Below are 15,527 nucleotides of genomic sequence, written 5' to 3' on the forward strand. Positions count from 1 at the left end.
ATCAAAAATTCGAGCCGAAAGCTTTCCACATCCTTTATGACGATTGGCAACGCGGGCAAACCACAAACAGCTGTCACCTGGCCGGCATTTGAAAGCTCCGCACATGCCGGCTGGTCTACTGTGAAAAAAACCTGGTTGCCATTCCTTTGTTTTTTGCCACTGGTTAGTTTTGGCCCAGAAACTGCATCCACCGTGGACGTGACTGGCAAGAGGAACCCACAATAACAATTCCGAAGACCGAGCGACGTGAGTAGACTTTGCCTTTATTGTTGACAAGTTATATCCGAGTTCTAGAATTACATAGCGAGCATACTGGCGATTATTCATCGCTCGTGCGATTTGTTTTCATTCGTAAAAGCAAGTAGCAATTAAAAAAAACAAAAGCCCGGCTCGCTAGTCAAATGTATAAAAAGCTTGGCCACCCAGCCAGAACACTGCAAATCGCCGCGGAGAGCTATCAGAATCGCTCCTTATCGCCAGCTTTCCGTTCCCGTTCCAGATCCCGCTCCCAAGTTTCCAGTTTCCAGCTGCAGCGCTTTGTTCCCATCAGTGGAGGAGGTTCAGTGACGCCCCACTTGCCGATCGACCAAGTCGCGTGAGCTGCCTTCGAAAAAGTACTCATCATGGGCATCGAAAAGTGAGTATTACCAACTGGTATTAGAGGGTGTGTTCTAACTTGCTCAGTTATCTGGCACGCTTAGCGACCGATTGGAAAAGCTCTCAGAGATTCGCCATCTTTACAGTGAGGGCTGGTCGCCTAGCACCCATTGATTGCCATCAGTTTACCTTTCCCATAATTCCGAAACGAAATAAGAGCCTCTTTAGCATTCCACATCTCACCGTTTATCAGTTTTAATTAGCTGCCTGCAAGGAATCGGTGTCGTAAAAATTCCATTCTTTATCTTCTTTAGGAGAGGACACAATTCGCTTTCAATTTCACAATTTGCATCATCAATACTAAGATAACAGAGTTCTTGCTTCTCTTAAAAACATTAACCTTTTTTAACAAAAAACCTTTTGTTTGATATGGGGCGCTTCAGAAGATAACACAATTAAATGGTCCACCGCATAAGATTACTTGCCAAAATATTAAAGACCCAGTTACTATGGATTGGTCTATAGTAGAAACACTTGAGTAAGATTTCAAATGTTAATAAGTACTTTAAAACCATTTGTTGTAGTGTGCTAATACCTAGGTCGGTGGTACACTTGTTTCCAAATTGGAAATCGGTTTGTGATTATGGCCATTCCTAAAGCTTATCGCGATTCTTTGTACCACTTTAAGTTATGATAAGGTCAGCGCCAGGAATGAGGGTAAATGAAAGGGGACGCACTAAAGCATGGGCATGGTTGCTCCTCATACAGTGGGGACATTTTCTTTTGAAATAATAAATTTCAATACAAAGGCAGAAGGCTGTTATGCAATATGCACGATTGCATCAGTTAATAAAGCAACTGTGACGTGATAAAATTAATTTCAATTAGCCGCCATTGCATGTTTTGTTGACACCCAGAAGTGTTTCTAAATGAATAACAATAGCCATTCCGTGTGCCCCTCCAGAATTCTACCATGCACCCTCCGGCTGAACAAGCTGATGAGTCTGGCTGGCAACGACTGCCTGTGCATCATCGACCGCGATGCGGTTCCCAATGAACTGAAGGCCATCTTCGAGGAGCACCGCAAGTTCGACAAGTCTTTCGACAGCAGCATATCCTGCTTCAAGGCGCCCAACGTGGACCAACCTGTGGTCTACGCTCCCGTCCCCGAGCTCACCGACTACGACGATGTGAGGAGCTACCAGGAGGCGGCCAAGCGGTCCATGGAGAAGGTTCTCAAGGTGGGTTTTGAAAATTGTAATCAGTTTCAAGTGTAATTATACACATCTTATGTGTTCCTTTACCAGGCTGGATTCCAAACCCCTTTGCTGTTTGTGCCCAAGGTTAAGCGCTTCCCCGAGGCCGAGCTCTGCACCGTTCTGGGAGCTCTGGAGCAGCTTTATGTGGTAATAAGATAATAGATAATACAAATTATGTTTACTTTTATATAAATCACTATACCTAAATACGTTCAGCCCATTCAATTGCGCGAGGCAGGAACTTTAAAGGACCCCCGTGTGACCACGCTCAGTGTCCAGATCGATGATCCAAAGGCCGAAGCTATTTTCCAGGAAGCTCTCGTTCTAGAGGCCGGTCGCTTTGTGGCCCGCGACATCGGAGTTGGAGACCCGGAGCGCATGACGCCCATCCAGGTGGAGAAGTACATCAAGCCGTTGTTCGAGAAGCTCAACGTGAATGTGATCAGTGACTCCAAGGTTCTGGCGAAGGAGTATCCCCTGTTTGCTGCCGTGAACAGGGCTGCAGATGCCGTGGAGCGTCACCGCGGTCGTATCATTTTCCTGGAATACAAGCCTCCCAAGCCGGCGAGGAAAACCCTGATGCTGGTCGGCAAGGGTGTGACCTATGACACCGGTGGTGCTGACATCAAGGCCGGAGGAGTGATGGCCGGTATGTCGCGCGACAAGTGCGGAGCGGCTGCTGCCGCTGGATTCATGCAGGTGGTCAGTCAACTGCAACCGGATGATATCCATGTCGTGGCTGCCCTGTGCATGGTGCGCAATTCCGTGGGCGAGGAGTGCTATGTGGCCGATGAGGTTATCACCTCGCGAGCTGGTCTTCATGTGAGGATTGGAAACACAGATGCTGAGGGTCGCATGTGCATGACCGATGCTCTCTGCCGCATGAAAGAGTTGGTTGTGGAGCAGAATCTCCCGGATCCGCATCTTTTCACCATTGCCACTTTGACTGGTCACGCCTTCATCTCGGCCGGTGAGGGTCAGTCGATTGCCATCGATAACAGCGTGGCTCACCGGGAGGATCACGCCAGAAGACTGCAGGCTGCTGGACAGGCCTTCGGAGAACCCTTCGAAGTATCCATTCTCCGGCCCAGTGACTTTTCCTTTAACGCTGGGAAGGTGATTGGCGAGGATCTGGTGCAGGCCAATAATGCGCCGTCGGTAAAGACTCCTCGCGGTCACCAGGTGCCCGCCGCCTTCATGATTAAGGCTTCCGGACTGGACCAACATGGCTTGGACTCAAAGCTGCCGATCAAGTACACCCATATTGATATCGCCGGCAGTGCCGGTGAGCACCCAGCGATGCCAACAGCTGCCCCTCTGGTTGCCCTGGTGAAGACCCATCTGCAGAAGTAAATCCTGTCCAGCTTATTTTCAGGAGGACGTGTACGCGATCACCGCAAATAGTACTTATACACCAACGTGCATAGCTAACCAACAATATTATCTTACTGTCCACTAACTGCATCACTGTTTTTTAATAAAGGCCAAACCGAATTCAGAATGTATTCATAAAGGTATGTTACCATTTTGGTGACCATTTACAAGTAAGGTGAATCATAATTATATAATATAAATTTGTATTGCCTATATCGAGAACTAGCTACGATTTTGAAACTAAAGAGGACAGTCAAGATATAAATACATATAAACACATTACCATTATAGAGAATAGCCCCCAAACAAGAAAGGCGCGTGGGTATTCAGACTTATTTATTTTTTATTATTACTGCATTTTCCAGCTGCATTGTTTGCATAATTGGCGGGTGCCCTGCATTTCGAGCTCTTGTTGGCCATCTTCGGTGCGGCTCGTACTCCTGCTCTTCCCCTTTCGCAGCCTTTTCTCTTCAGCTTTGCAGCGCCTTCTTTTTTTTCAGCTTGGCCCACAGCCTAGAACCCGTTAGTCGCTTCTTGGCCATGCTCTTCGCTTTGGGCTTCGTTCCGGGGAGCTTCGCCCAGCGACTTGGCGTGGATTGGCTTGGCGGGGGATGGGGATGGGGACGGGTATGGGCATGAGGATGTGGATGGGAATGGGGTTGGGGATGGGGCCCGCTTGTCAGCTGTCGCATGTGTCTTGGTACCGTTATAGCCTGGCTTTGGAAACTCGGTCAAGAGTGTCTCATTCATGCTGTGATTGCATAATATACCGTTGGCTCCCGTTGGCCTTCTTCTGGCTTCTGACTGCGGCCTCTTCCCGTTCTTGGCCGTTCTCCCGGACCAACTTGGTTTCAACTTCTTTCTCCTGCGCCGATGGGTGCGCTTCTGGGTAATTTATTGACAGTCACACTGGCCACTTTTGGTCATCTGGCCAAGTCGGAACACTTTGGCTCTGACCGGGCTAACGGTACTTATTATTGATGAACGCAAAAGTCTTTTTCGTTGACTTGTCTCCCATTTGCGATCCGTTAGTGTGAATTTATAGCCAAGGCGGCACGAACCAAGAAAAAGTATCAGCAGCATCAGAAGTGGGAGAAATGAAAGAAGATCCCTGGTCTTTGGAGCTTTCCGGCTTCTTGACCACTTAACGGACCAAGAGTTGACCTGATTATGGCAGGACTGGTTCCTTGATGATTCCTGGCCAAATCCGGATTTCGGCCAAATCCGGTTCATGCGGCAGATGATTAATCGATTTTATTGGTGGCATCCGTTGTTATAGGCTTGTATTGGGACAGCGGAAAACCTTTTGGCTTATACTTAGCGTGATTTCGTTAATAATGGAATCTGTTGTACCATTGAGCGTTGGTTCAGTTCAAAGCAGCTGACAAGTCGACTGCCACCCAGTAAGGCATCGACAACAAACAACAGCACAAGGAGCAACAACAGCCATGAGGAACAACAATCCGGTATGGACAATCACCAAAACACCTTGTCAATTGGGCGCATGTCTTTTGGAAGCAGACGAACTGGCTCCAAGTGAGTGCGGCAGTTGCTCCCCGATCCATAAAGTCGCGAAAACGGCAAATGAAGAAAACATACCATTGGGGACCTGGGACTCAAGACGTCGGTGGTGGCGGCGACGGCATTAATAATAGCAAACAACAGACAAGCAACACCAAATGAGGGGGGCTGTGTTGCTGCTGCTGCTTGTTGCAACTTGCAGCAGCAGCAGCGGCAGCAGCGGCAGCAGCACAGCAGCAACAGCAACCACTTGGAGAAAGAAATGATCTTAAATGAATGCGGAAGTTTTTCTTGGGGTTTCGTAACCAGCTACAGCAGCAGCAACTGCAGCAACTGCAGCAACAGCAGCAACTGCCGCAGCAGCAGCAACACCAAAGAGGTCGCAATTCCAGTGGCAGCAATGTTGCTACATTTATGTACATGTGTTTGTCGGCCAGTCGATGCCGTGAGCCCATAATCATAGATGCTGCCGGCTAGGTCGAAAGCAGCCCTGTCCATGGACATATTAAAATTAATCCAATGATTGCAGCGGCAGCCGCTTGAAAATTGTTAGCCAATTTGGTAGCCCCTTTGGCAGGCTGTTCGTCGTAGCCTGTTGGCCTCACTTCAGTGAGCAGGGAGCGTGTGAATCGGAAGCTGAGGCACCCAGCTGCCAATAGTCATTTGATCCTGGCCCAAAAGCTCGGCCAGTTTCCCATGTGCCCAACCAGTTGGAAGATGATGCAGCAGCAACAGCAGCAGCAGCAGCAGCAGCAGCAGCTGCTCAGATCATCGAGTTCTCGAACGGAGCAAGTTCAAGGCTGCCAGGATCCATATTGAATGTCCTCCCCCGCCTGCAGTTGTTCATTCATGAACGGGAACCCACGAATCCCTATGCGTGGGTGGGCCAAAACGGATCCTGCCTGGGAACAGACAAATTTCTGCATAAACTCATAAATATCAAGTTGATCTAAACGGGATATGGGATCCAGAGGCGCCGTCGCCCTGAACTTGAAAATCCAACAAGGCCGACCAGTCACGTACCGACCAACTTGACAACTCATAAATAAACGCTAAATTATGAACTCCAGTCGAATTTGGAAAAGGAATTGAAATGTTTTTGCCACACCACACAGATTTTCCTACGTCAGCAGCGGTTCAGGAAAACCAAACAATCGGCAAACCCACAGCAGGCTGAGATACACGGGAAAGAAATGCGTGTTTCAAAGGTATAATGTAATATGAGTATGTTTTCAAAATCCAAGTAAGCTAAAAACGCTAAATCGGATTGAATTATTATATGTAAAAGAAGCTTGCAATGGATGCAAAGTTTATAATAACATAAGTTAATATATTTACTATACAATGTAGATGTGTGTCTATGTACAGTAGAAAGAACAATCAAATAGTAAATATTATTAATGTAGATTTTCCTTGCTCACTTTGTACTAACCCTTTCTCCATTAAAATAGATTTAAGTAATCAAAATACCACCCCTTGTGTCCAGTTTATAATAATATATAGTGCTTTGCTCATATATTTCAAAATACCCTTAAGCATTCATGCACAAAGGGTTGAAAGTGTGCAGAGAGAAAGTATTTCTCTGTGTGCAGAGAAGTCGGCTCATAATCCATAATATTGTGTCATGTTCATGATCAACGCGGCCTCAGCCTTGGCGAAGAAAATGTGTGGCCGGCCCACACCTTGGTGGCAAAATTATTCGGAAAACTGCTATCCGAGCGAACGAAAGTAAAAGAAAGGCCCGAAAACCACAGCCAAAAACTGAAAACTGAATACTGAAAACTAAAAACCAAAACCCAAAAGACTGAAAACCGACAATTCGACCCGCTCGTCGGCTAATGAAGTGGTAAAAAGGGGCTTGGAAAACTGCATGCCAATGCAATTGGTATTGGTGAGGCATTTGGTGTTGCATTCACTGTTTGCCACCAACGCCGCCTGGCTCGGTGTTGCAGTGGTGCAGCTAGCTTGCCTCCTCGCAGTTGGCATGCCATTTTTATGGCCTCTTTGGGTAAAATGTTAGCAACTGAGTTGCCGGGGAGGGGGTACAATTATGAATTTTTACTTTCACCGCATGTGGCAATTTCAGGTTTGCCGGCGGGCTTGAACTTGAGGCAAGCACCGAAGGACGGGGCAAAGGCGGCAACAGTTGTCAAGGCTGCTAAAGGTCACAAGACCCACAAGTTGAACGAAAGGTGTGGTCGAGCCGATAAGCGAGTTTAAATACCAAGAGATACTAGATACCCTATCTATATGGAGATGGGTAATATAGATTAGAGGAGGATCACTTTTGAAAAGAGATTTCATACTTCATTTCATTTATTTTCCAGTTTTTTTACATGGATTTGAATTTCAATAACTGGAGTTGCACGAGCAGTTAATCAATTAAATTAATTGCTATACAAATTATAACATATGTCAATTTATGTGTCAGCTCAAATGTATAAATGCAACATTATTTATGTTGAAACCATAGCAATTTGGAGTTTTTGTAAGGAGGTAATGCATACGGAAATAAGTTTTAGATTGTAAATTGTTAAATACATGTAGAAATTCCAACAGTAATATTTTCCTGAAGAGTGACTTAATTAAGATAACTCTCTCCTCCCATTTTTCGCAGTGCTTTTCACACAGATGCATTTGAACCAGTCTCACACACTTCCAGCAAGATCATAATTGATTGCAGCAGCAAATATTTTTATGGTCAGGGCCGAAATCACTTTTGGCCAAGCGAGAGCGAAGCTGGTCAGCCAATTTGCTTTTAATCTAGCCTGATGAAGATGTCCGCGGCGATGGGATTAGCAGGCCACAGAAGATATGGCCCGGGAATCTGGACACCCATACGATGCAGCGGCAGCGATGTTGCAGCAGCATTTCCGCGTTTTGGCCAACAGAGAGCGAGCGAGAAGGGGTCGCTCTTAAGCTCCACAATGCCGCTCTTAAGCACCAACCGATTTCGGAGGTTCGCTTCAAACTGGCTTACTCGGCTGCTTGGCCGGGCCCAAAAGGTTTGAGCCAAGTTCGGCTCGGGCCCATCATCGGTTGGTTGGATCTTCGGCTCCATGGAGGCAACAATACGTCACTAGGGTGAACGTACTCGCGGATGTTAGTGGGTCACTATTTGTACGGTCAACGAACCTTTGCCCGCTTGTAAATACAACAAAAGAAAAAGCCCGGCCAGCAACTTGCTTTCTTTCTTAACTTTTTTCTCACACACCAACATACAGCCACAGCGATCCAGAGATGACTCTCGTCTCTCGTCGTCTTGACTGACTTGACTGGTTGACTTGCAGTCGTAATTTACTTGGGCTATAGGTTGATCGTCAACAGCCCCTTTCCTCCTTCTCCAGTCCCAGCCGCCCCGCTCAGTTGCATCCTGCTGCTGCTGCTGCTGCTGCTGCTGCTGAAGCTGCTAAAGCTGCTGGCCGTATTTGTTGCCATCTTGGTTGCATTGGCCAAGATGAGGCTGCTGCTGCAGCTCCAGGCAGCTGCATTGCTTGGTGTTCTTATTATGCCCCAAACAGGTCCATCCATGGGAGGCTCTTTTCTTGGGCTCAGGCTTCAGCTTCAGCTTCAGCTTCAGCTTCAGCTTTGGCTTTGGCTTTGGTTTGGCTCAGCTCGGCTCGGCTTGGCTTGGTTTGGCTTGGTTTTCACATGATTATCATGATCATCATTACCATCCGCCAGCCGCATTAATATCGTCATCTTCGGGCCGACTGTGCGACAGGGAGGGAAGCATCAGCCAAAACGAGACAGAGCGATCCCAAGAGCTACGTTCACATGCAAGTTTCGCCGGCTGGCTCTGGCATGACTTGTGGTGTTTGACTTGTGTGTAAGTCAGTCCATAGAAATGCATTTCCGCATATTTTACACCACTAAAAAGTCCAAAAAGAAGGAGGAAGGAAAAAAATTGGAAAAAACATATACATATGTTTGTTTACTCTTTTGTTGTGGGGCGTTCGTTAGCTCCATCTCCGGGTAATTGAAACCATAATCATTATCTGCTGCCTGCAGCTCAATCAGCTCAGCTCAGCTCAGTTCAGTCCTCTTCAGATGTGTTCAGTTGTTGCCGCTCCATTATAATGGAGTAATTATGGCGTGTTCGAGAGTCAAGAATTTTCTGCACTGGACCCCAATGCCAAACAATTCCCTTTCGTCATGATATGGCCTTATCTGTTACTCCTCCTGTAGTCCAGCTTTTCTGATAACAAGTCACTGAACCCAATGGCGCTCGACTTTGTTTACCACTCCAGTCATTCGCATTATCTCCGAATATTAATGCTGAATGCTTGAAAGCTCATCCGAATGGGAGAATTATTCAAATCCAATTTAGCCGAGTATTGAAATGTTAAACACATGCTATATTAGATTTTGGGTCTGATTTGCATCGTTTACATTGAAACTCTTTTGATATTTTGCTTTGACTTGGATCCTCGTCATTTCCATACATGGTTATATAATACTTGTATTCCTTTACGGGGGTGCACTATCATCTATTCTGATATTATAAGTTAGCAAATCACATGCTGGCGGTCTTTCTAATATTTCCCAGCTCATATGGATGCCAACATATCCATCATCCCAACGCTTTTATGGCCAACCATCCATCAACTTTCTTTCACCGACCTGGGCTTTGTAGCTATCTTTCTACGAACTTCTTTATCATTAGGAGTGCACGATCATGCCAATAAAAGAAAGAAATCACGGTCCGCGATCGTTCGCCATGGTAACAAACTTAATGCATTCCGCGTTAAAGTGTCAATGATCTCGTTACCGAAAAAGAACGAAGAGCTTCAAACATTTCACGCACCGGAGTTCATTGTACCACAGAACTGGAAGGAGGGCCTCGGAGACATGGCCATCATAAGGCAAAAGACATTCGTAGATACAGTCTGTATAACCTATCCCATACCTATCTATACCCATGATGATTAGTCTAGATATATGTTTAGCTTTCGGTGTAATGTGTTCTCCAACAACATTTAGTACTAATGGTATATTTTTATTATCTAGCCTCCAAAAATAAATTAGAGTTTCCATTAAAGTTACAGTCCTAAGTCTAAAGCTTGAGATTTAGCTAAAGTTCTCATAATATTGCTGAATATATAAAACGAAATGTATCAAATCTGGTATTACAACCTGTTCCAACTAACTACCGATAAATTAGAAACATTTAAGTGTCAGTAATCAATTTTACTTATTAGAACTTGTACTTCTCAGAATATTTAAATATCAGGTTGTTGCTTCTCTAATATGGTTTCAATTATAGAAGTCTGACTGTAGCCGATGGAGTGTTAAGAAAGAAAGAAAGGGGCAACTCCACTGGTGGTAATGGCCAAATCATGCACGAGCTTTTGCAGAAAGAAGATAAATTAATATGGTCAGCATGTCATGAATTAGCTTTCTTCCTATAGCTGCGCTGCGACTCCAGAGTTTGGCTTCTGCCACTTGGCCATATGGCCACTTGGCCATCCCAGAAACAAGGCAACAAACAAAATCAAGACAGTATCACACACGGCACACAAACTTTCACGCAAAACGTCCATTCAACTCCGCGCTGAAATAGAAAAAGAATCGGAATCAGAAGTGGAGAATCAGAAGCAGAATCAGAATCAGATTCAGATCCAAAAGCAGCAGCAGACCATAGACAGGGATAGGTATACGAATACGTATAAATTCCCATAAATCAGCTGTGAGCCAAAGGGTCAAATACCTCGTGGCGGGCTAAAAATTACACACGAACATGTGTTGAAAGGAGAAATTAAAACAAAATTAGTTTTACTCGCTGACCAGCTGGAGAAATAGGGAAAAATAGAGCAGCGATAGAGAGATGGATCGTTTACAATGCACTGTGAAACAAGGGAATTCAATTGACAACATGAAGGGCGGACACATTGGTTGTTAAATTCAAATATTAATACGAATTAATTACACACAAAGAAACATATTAAATGTAACTAATCAAATAAATCGTCATTTGCTTTTCCAATTGATACATTATAAAATAAATACATATGTTCTTATTTAATTTATGTCTCCATTTTTAAATAAATTAAAAAAAAATAATTTTTGATAAGGTTCAGAAATAGTGTTTTATAGATATAAAACATTATTTAGAATTATTATTAAGTATATCTAATATAAAATCCTCTTTAGGACTACTTGCTCCGAATTTTGTAATCTACATATTGTGGATACATAGGTGGCTGCCCCATTGCCACTGAAATCCCATCTATCACTTTCGGCACGCCCCCTTCAAAAGTTCCAATTTTGTTCCACTTGAAGAGCAAAAGCTGCTTAGATGGGAATAGAACTTACGTCCGACCGCCTTCGCTGGAGGATCAGTGCGAATCGGAGTGTCGGAGTGTGGGAAGAAAGCGCACTAACCAAATTAAACAAAACGAAGAGCCAGTGAAAAGGCTAAAACATCGGCCCGGATTTTTGTGTGGCCATAAAAATGCGTGAGTTACGTTCGGGCCAAGAGCCGAAATAAGAGCCAGAAGCAGCGGAGACGTCATTCAGTCCGTCAGTTCCTCAGTCAGTCAGTCAGTTTGTAAGACTCCCAGGTCTTGGGACTGAGCCATCGACTCTGCTGGAGTTTGGCCAAACAAAATGCAAAGCAAATTAAGCATTGCCCCGACTGACCTGCCCTCCGACTGTATACACAACAAAATAATCATTCTTTTGGTGATTTACAATAAAAAATACATATATGCATTTCTACCAATGGCTACCTTAATCCCTCAGTTTCAAGCCATAATTTCTGAAAATATGTCGTACGTTCCTTAAAATGAATTAATTTCATTTGAAAATCAATGAATATAACAAGATATCACTGACATTTCTTTCCGTGCACCCCACCACCCCCCAATTTTTCTTTGTGTGCCAAAAGCCCTGGGATACACCATGGTCTCCATGATGATGACGATGATGATGATGACGAGGTTGTGGCTTTGGCTTTTGGTTTTTGGTTTTGGTCCGCCGCCGCCGCCGCCATCGCCTCCGCCACCGCTGCTGCCTTCAATGCGCCACGGTGCTACCAAAGTGGCAACGACAGTTGCGGCCATTCACCTCCCAAAAAACCAAATATCCGCCCGTGTGTGAGTGCGAGTGGCACACATATGCAGCATACAAAGTGTGTAAGTCGGGCCCAAAAGACCGAAATGACCAGGCCATCCCATCCCATCCCATCCCATCGGCGGTGTAACCAAGTTAAGCCAAGCTTGCTAGGCCCACACCCAAGCGAGTACGTGTGAGTGCGTTTTGGGCCGCCAAACTTTTACACAGAGAAAAATTGTTTCGAGACTAGGGCACGTCTACGAAGTTTACTTATCAGTTACCATTACTCTTAAATGTGGATACTGTTATTTGTTATGCTCAAGAACTCTTCAAAAGTTCCTAATGTTTCGACTTTTGATTTCATAAATATACATATAAGGGGAAATAAAATATGTAATTAGTCCAACATTTTTTTGGTTGTCTCAGTGTAATTTGGTGAGGCTTTTGCTTGCCACGGAAGATTACAAGGCAACAAACAAGCATTTAAGCTCGTTGTAATGAATTTTCGGGGGTGTTGGGCAGGGAATTGGGGAACAAGGTCCGCCCTTTTGGCCCGCTTCCCTCGACAGGGCCAGAAATGATTGACATTGGGCAGGGTCGCCACCAGCATCAGTCCCGTCTGACATGCTAATGTATGAAGGAGGTGGCTTGCCGCTCCAAAACAAACAAGCCAAACAACTGAGCTGGGGTGAAAGAGTGCGAGATATGCGGTCGGAAAGAGATGGGTGCTTGGATCGCGGCTGGAAACCGGCAAAAGTTCAAGCAAAACAAAATCAGCTGACACTCGAAGAGTGATTACTGGGCTGTAAGAGAGCCTCCAAGTGATAATCTGCTTGCAAGAGCGTGAAATCGAGAAAAGAAAGAGATGGGTGTAGGCCATTCAAAAGAGACGGCAAGAGAAGAGAATGCATTGGCAACTGGCCTCAGAAATGCGGAAGTGTATGCAACTCATGCATCCGTCGTTCATGTAACGTGCGAAAGAGATGGGACATGTTCATACGAAAGAGAGGGGGCGATATTGAGAGATCAACTGGTTTGCGGCTGCTTGTGTTAGTGTGTTTGTCACTGTTTAGACAAACATTGTTTATAACTTGTTTATATAAATATTGTTAATTTCGTGCGAGGCCTGCAAACTCAAACTGGCCCCCAACCGGCATCGCGCTCTTCCCTCGTTCTCTCTCTCGCTCTTTCTCGCCTATATCTCATTTGCCCCATGAAAATCATGGATTTATATAGAGAGCTGCAGTATCAAAGTCGGCTTACGAATGTGCGAAGGAGATGGAGAGCTCTGGGTGGGCGAGACAGGGAGCGAGCATCGTTAAAAGCGCAATTAATTACTCCTAGCCAATATCAAATCAAAAGCGTTTTAATGAATTGCACAAATTTGTACATATTGCCGTTGATTTGAGGCGCGTTGGAAAAGGGGAAGCGAAAAATAACTGAGTTGATGGGTCGAGGTTCGAATTAAAACTACATAAATGTCACAGTGATTCATCAGCGGAAAAGGCCATCGCTCTAGGGAATAGGTTGAGTTCTCGGAAAATAGCGGAACAGTTTATTATTACCAATTCAGAGTCAGTAGTATGCTGAATTAGCGCACCTATTGATTTATATAAAAAAACTGATTTGTGTGGAAAAATTAGGAACAAAAATAATCACTATTTTTGATTAGTTTCATTACAAGTTTGCCTATAATATGTGAATGAAAACAAATAAATTATTTCGCAAGCAAAGCAGTAAATTACGCCCAGGAAATAGGTTAGCTTGCTGGAAACTTTGAATACAATGATGCAAAAAACTCATTTCCAGACCTCAATAATCACTCTTTGGGGGACTTACAAATTCCCATTTCTACATCGTTCAAGCCAATCGATTATCTAACATGGTTCAGAATCCATATCAACGTCGATCGCGCGCTCAAAACAAATTGGGTATATCATCATTTTATTTATAGCCATCAATTACCATTTATGCATTTCCAATTAGCCTGGTAGTAGGTGCTGGGCCAGCTCCACAAAGCCTGGGGACTCCGCCCAGTTGGGCACTAATGCAACATTCACACGTGCAACAAAGGCCACAGCAACAGCAACAGCAACAGCAACTGCTGCAACTATGAAAGCATTCTCCAATTCCGATGCATGACATTAGATGCTCTCCCATACACGAAGTTACATATGCATGAAAAGAATCCCAACTGGTAATGAAAATAAAGTGCACGTCGCATGCGGTAATAATAACAATAAAATAAAATAACAAATTACACGCAACACTGCTTCGCCCTGGGACTCTTTACTTGGTCCGACTTGGACTGCACTGGGAAAAACAGCCAAAGCATATATAAATGGGCGTAAGATGATGTGATTGCAATACGACAGTTTCTTTTTATTGCGCACTTAGAGGATGATTAATTTATGTCAATAACTAAAAGTTCCATGATTTACCCATCGAAATTTTTGGTTAGAAAAAATCGTATTTTAAAATAACCACCTTTCTCCGAGTGCTGTCGACTTCAATTTGAGTTCGACTTGAGGTTTGGGACTTGGCCAGGCGAGCGATAATTACGGAGACACGGCAACAAAGGCAATCGAGCCGACGACTCACTGAAAACTTGGCAGAAGGAGAAGCCGCTGGTGCTGAGAATCGTGTGTCCCCATTTCGAAGAAAGAGCCATGGAAAGCGGGTTCGGCATCGGAATCGGGAAGGGTTACCTTAACCTGGGGCATAGAAAGCTAAAGCGCTGTTGCCGTGGCCAAGAAAATAAATACCAAGTCGAAACCAACACCAAAACCAAAACCAAAGCCAAAGCCAAAGACTAAATAAAAACGAAACCCACAAGAGGTTACAGCCAAGGGCAGGGGCTCCCACGAAGCTCCAACTTACAAATTGCCTAAGAGAGCGCCTCTCGCTCTTCTGGCCAGCTCTCTTGGTTCTAAAGAGCCGGGTGAAATGTGGCCAACAGCACGAGCACTCGGCACAGACGGCAAACAAAAGCGCACACACACACTGGCACAGCCATGCCATACCATACCATATAGCTTAGTTGTGCAGCTCAGACAATCTGGGTCACATTTTGCCATTGAACCGGTGACGTCACGGCGGGGCAACGACCGCAAAGCACGGCCAGCTACAGCAACAACAATAATTTCTAGCTACAACAACAACAGCAAGCACAAGATAGCCAAGCAACCACTGGAAAGCGTGCAGGCAAACATTTTTACAACGACAACTTGGTGCTGGAGCCCAGCTTCATTTCTGGTTTTCTCCGCTGGCTGATTTGTTGCCCAGCCAGCAAAGTTGTGACTGTGTCTGTGTGTGTGTGCGACACCATGCAAACACCCCCACTCCTCCCCACAAGCGTCGTCCAGGTGCCACGCCTCCCCCGCCCACAATAGTTCATTAGACGCCATGTGCCATCGTGGCGGAACCAACATGATTTGGCCGCAGACGAAGGAGCAGCAGCAGCACAGGCACTGCGAGAAACACGAGCATGGTCAGCTGATTCATTGAAGAATAATACCATTGTTGGATTTTGAAGCCAGTTTATTGGTAATATTAGGGAACAGCTAATTTCCTTGAAGGCAAATATTGAATTTATATTAATAAATAGCTGAGTGAGCAACTAAGATTGATTTTCTTTATGATTCTACTAAGACTGTGTGTTAGAATAGTTAAATTCAAAAAATAATCATCTGCAAAAAACGAATATTAAACTAATATTTT

At 44.9% G+C, this 15,527-nt stretch overlaps 1 protein-coding gene across 3 annotated transcripts; it reads left to right on the forward strand.

The window, feature by feature from the left end:
- The first annotated feature begins 60 nt into the window (after positions 1-60).
- Positions 61-3,361, forward strand: LOC6553379 (putative aminopeptidase W07G4.4). 3 transcript variants are annotated; one of them, XM_026983981.1, is made up of 5 exons: positions 61-246; positions 500-637; positions 1,541-1,838; positions 1,905-2,003; positions 2,073-3,361. In XM_026983981.1, the coding sequence occupies exons 2-5, from the start codon at positions 624-626 to the stop codon at positions 3,207-3,209; spliced, it is 1,548 nt and encodes a 515-aa protein (XP_026839782.1). In that variant the 5' UTR covers positions 61-246; positions 500-623; the 3' UTR covers positions 3,210-3,361. The 3 variants fall into 3 exon arrangements, with proteins under 3 accessions (XP_026839782.1, XP_015010136.1, XP_026839783.1); XM_015154650.2 differs by having other exon boundaries at positions 62-246; positions 1,562-1,838; XM_026983982.1 differs by lacking the exon at positions 61-246 and having other exon boundaries at positions 413-637.
- The last annotated feature ends 12,166 nt before the right edge of the window (positions 3,362-15,527 follow it).

Source organism: Drosophila erecta, unplaced genomic scaffold, assembly GCF_003286155.1.
Source record: "Drosophila erecta strain 14021-0224.00,06,07 unplaced genomic scaffold, DereRS2 tig00000000-arrow-pilon, whole genome shotgun sequence".
Taxonomy (NCBI): Eukaryota; Metazoa; Arthropoda; class Insecta; order Diptera; family Drosophilidae; genus Drosophila; species Drosophila erecta.

What these genes read in the sequence shown, in the direction of transcription:
- LOC6553379 (XM_026983981.1), top strand. An exon ending in CCATGGAGAAGGTTCTCAAG is followed by an intron (nt 1,839 to 1,904) that starts GTGGGTTTTGAA and finishes TTCCTTTACCAG; the next exon opens with GCTGGATTCCAAACCCCTTT. An exon ending in CTCTGGAGCAGCTTTATGTG is followed by an intron (nt 2,004 to 2,072) that starts GTAATAAGATAA and finishes AAATACGTTCAG; the next exon opens with CCCATTCAATTGCGCGAGGC.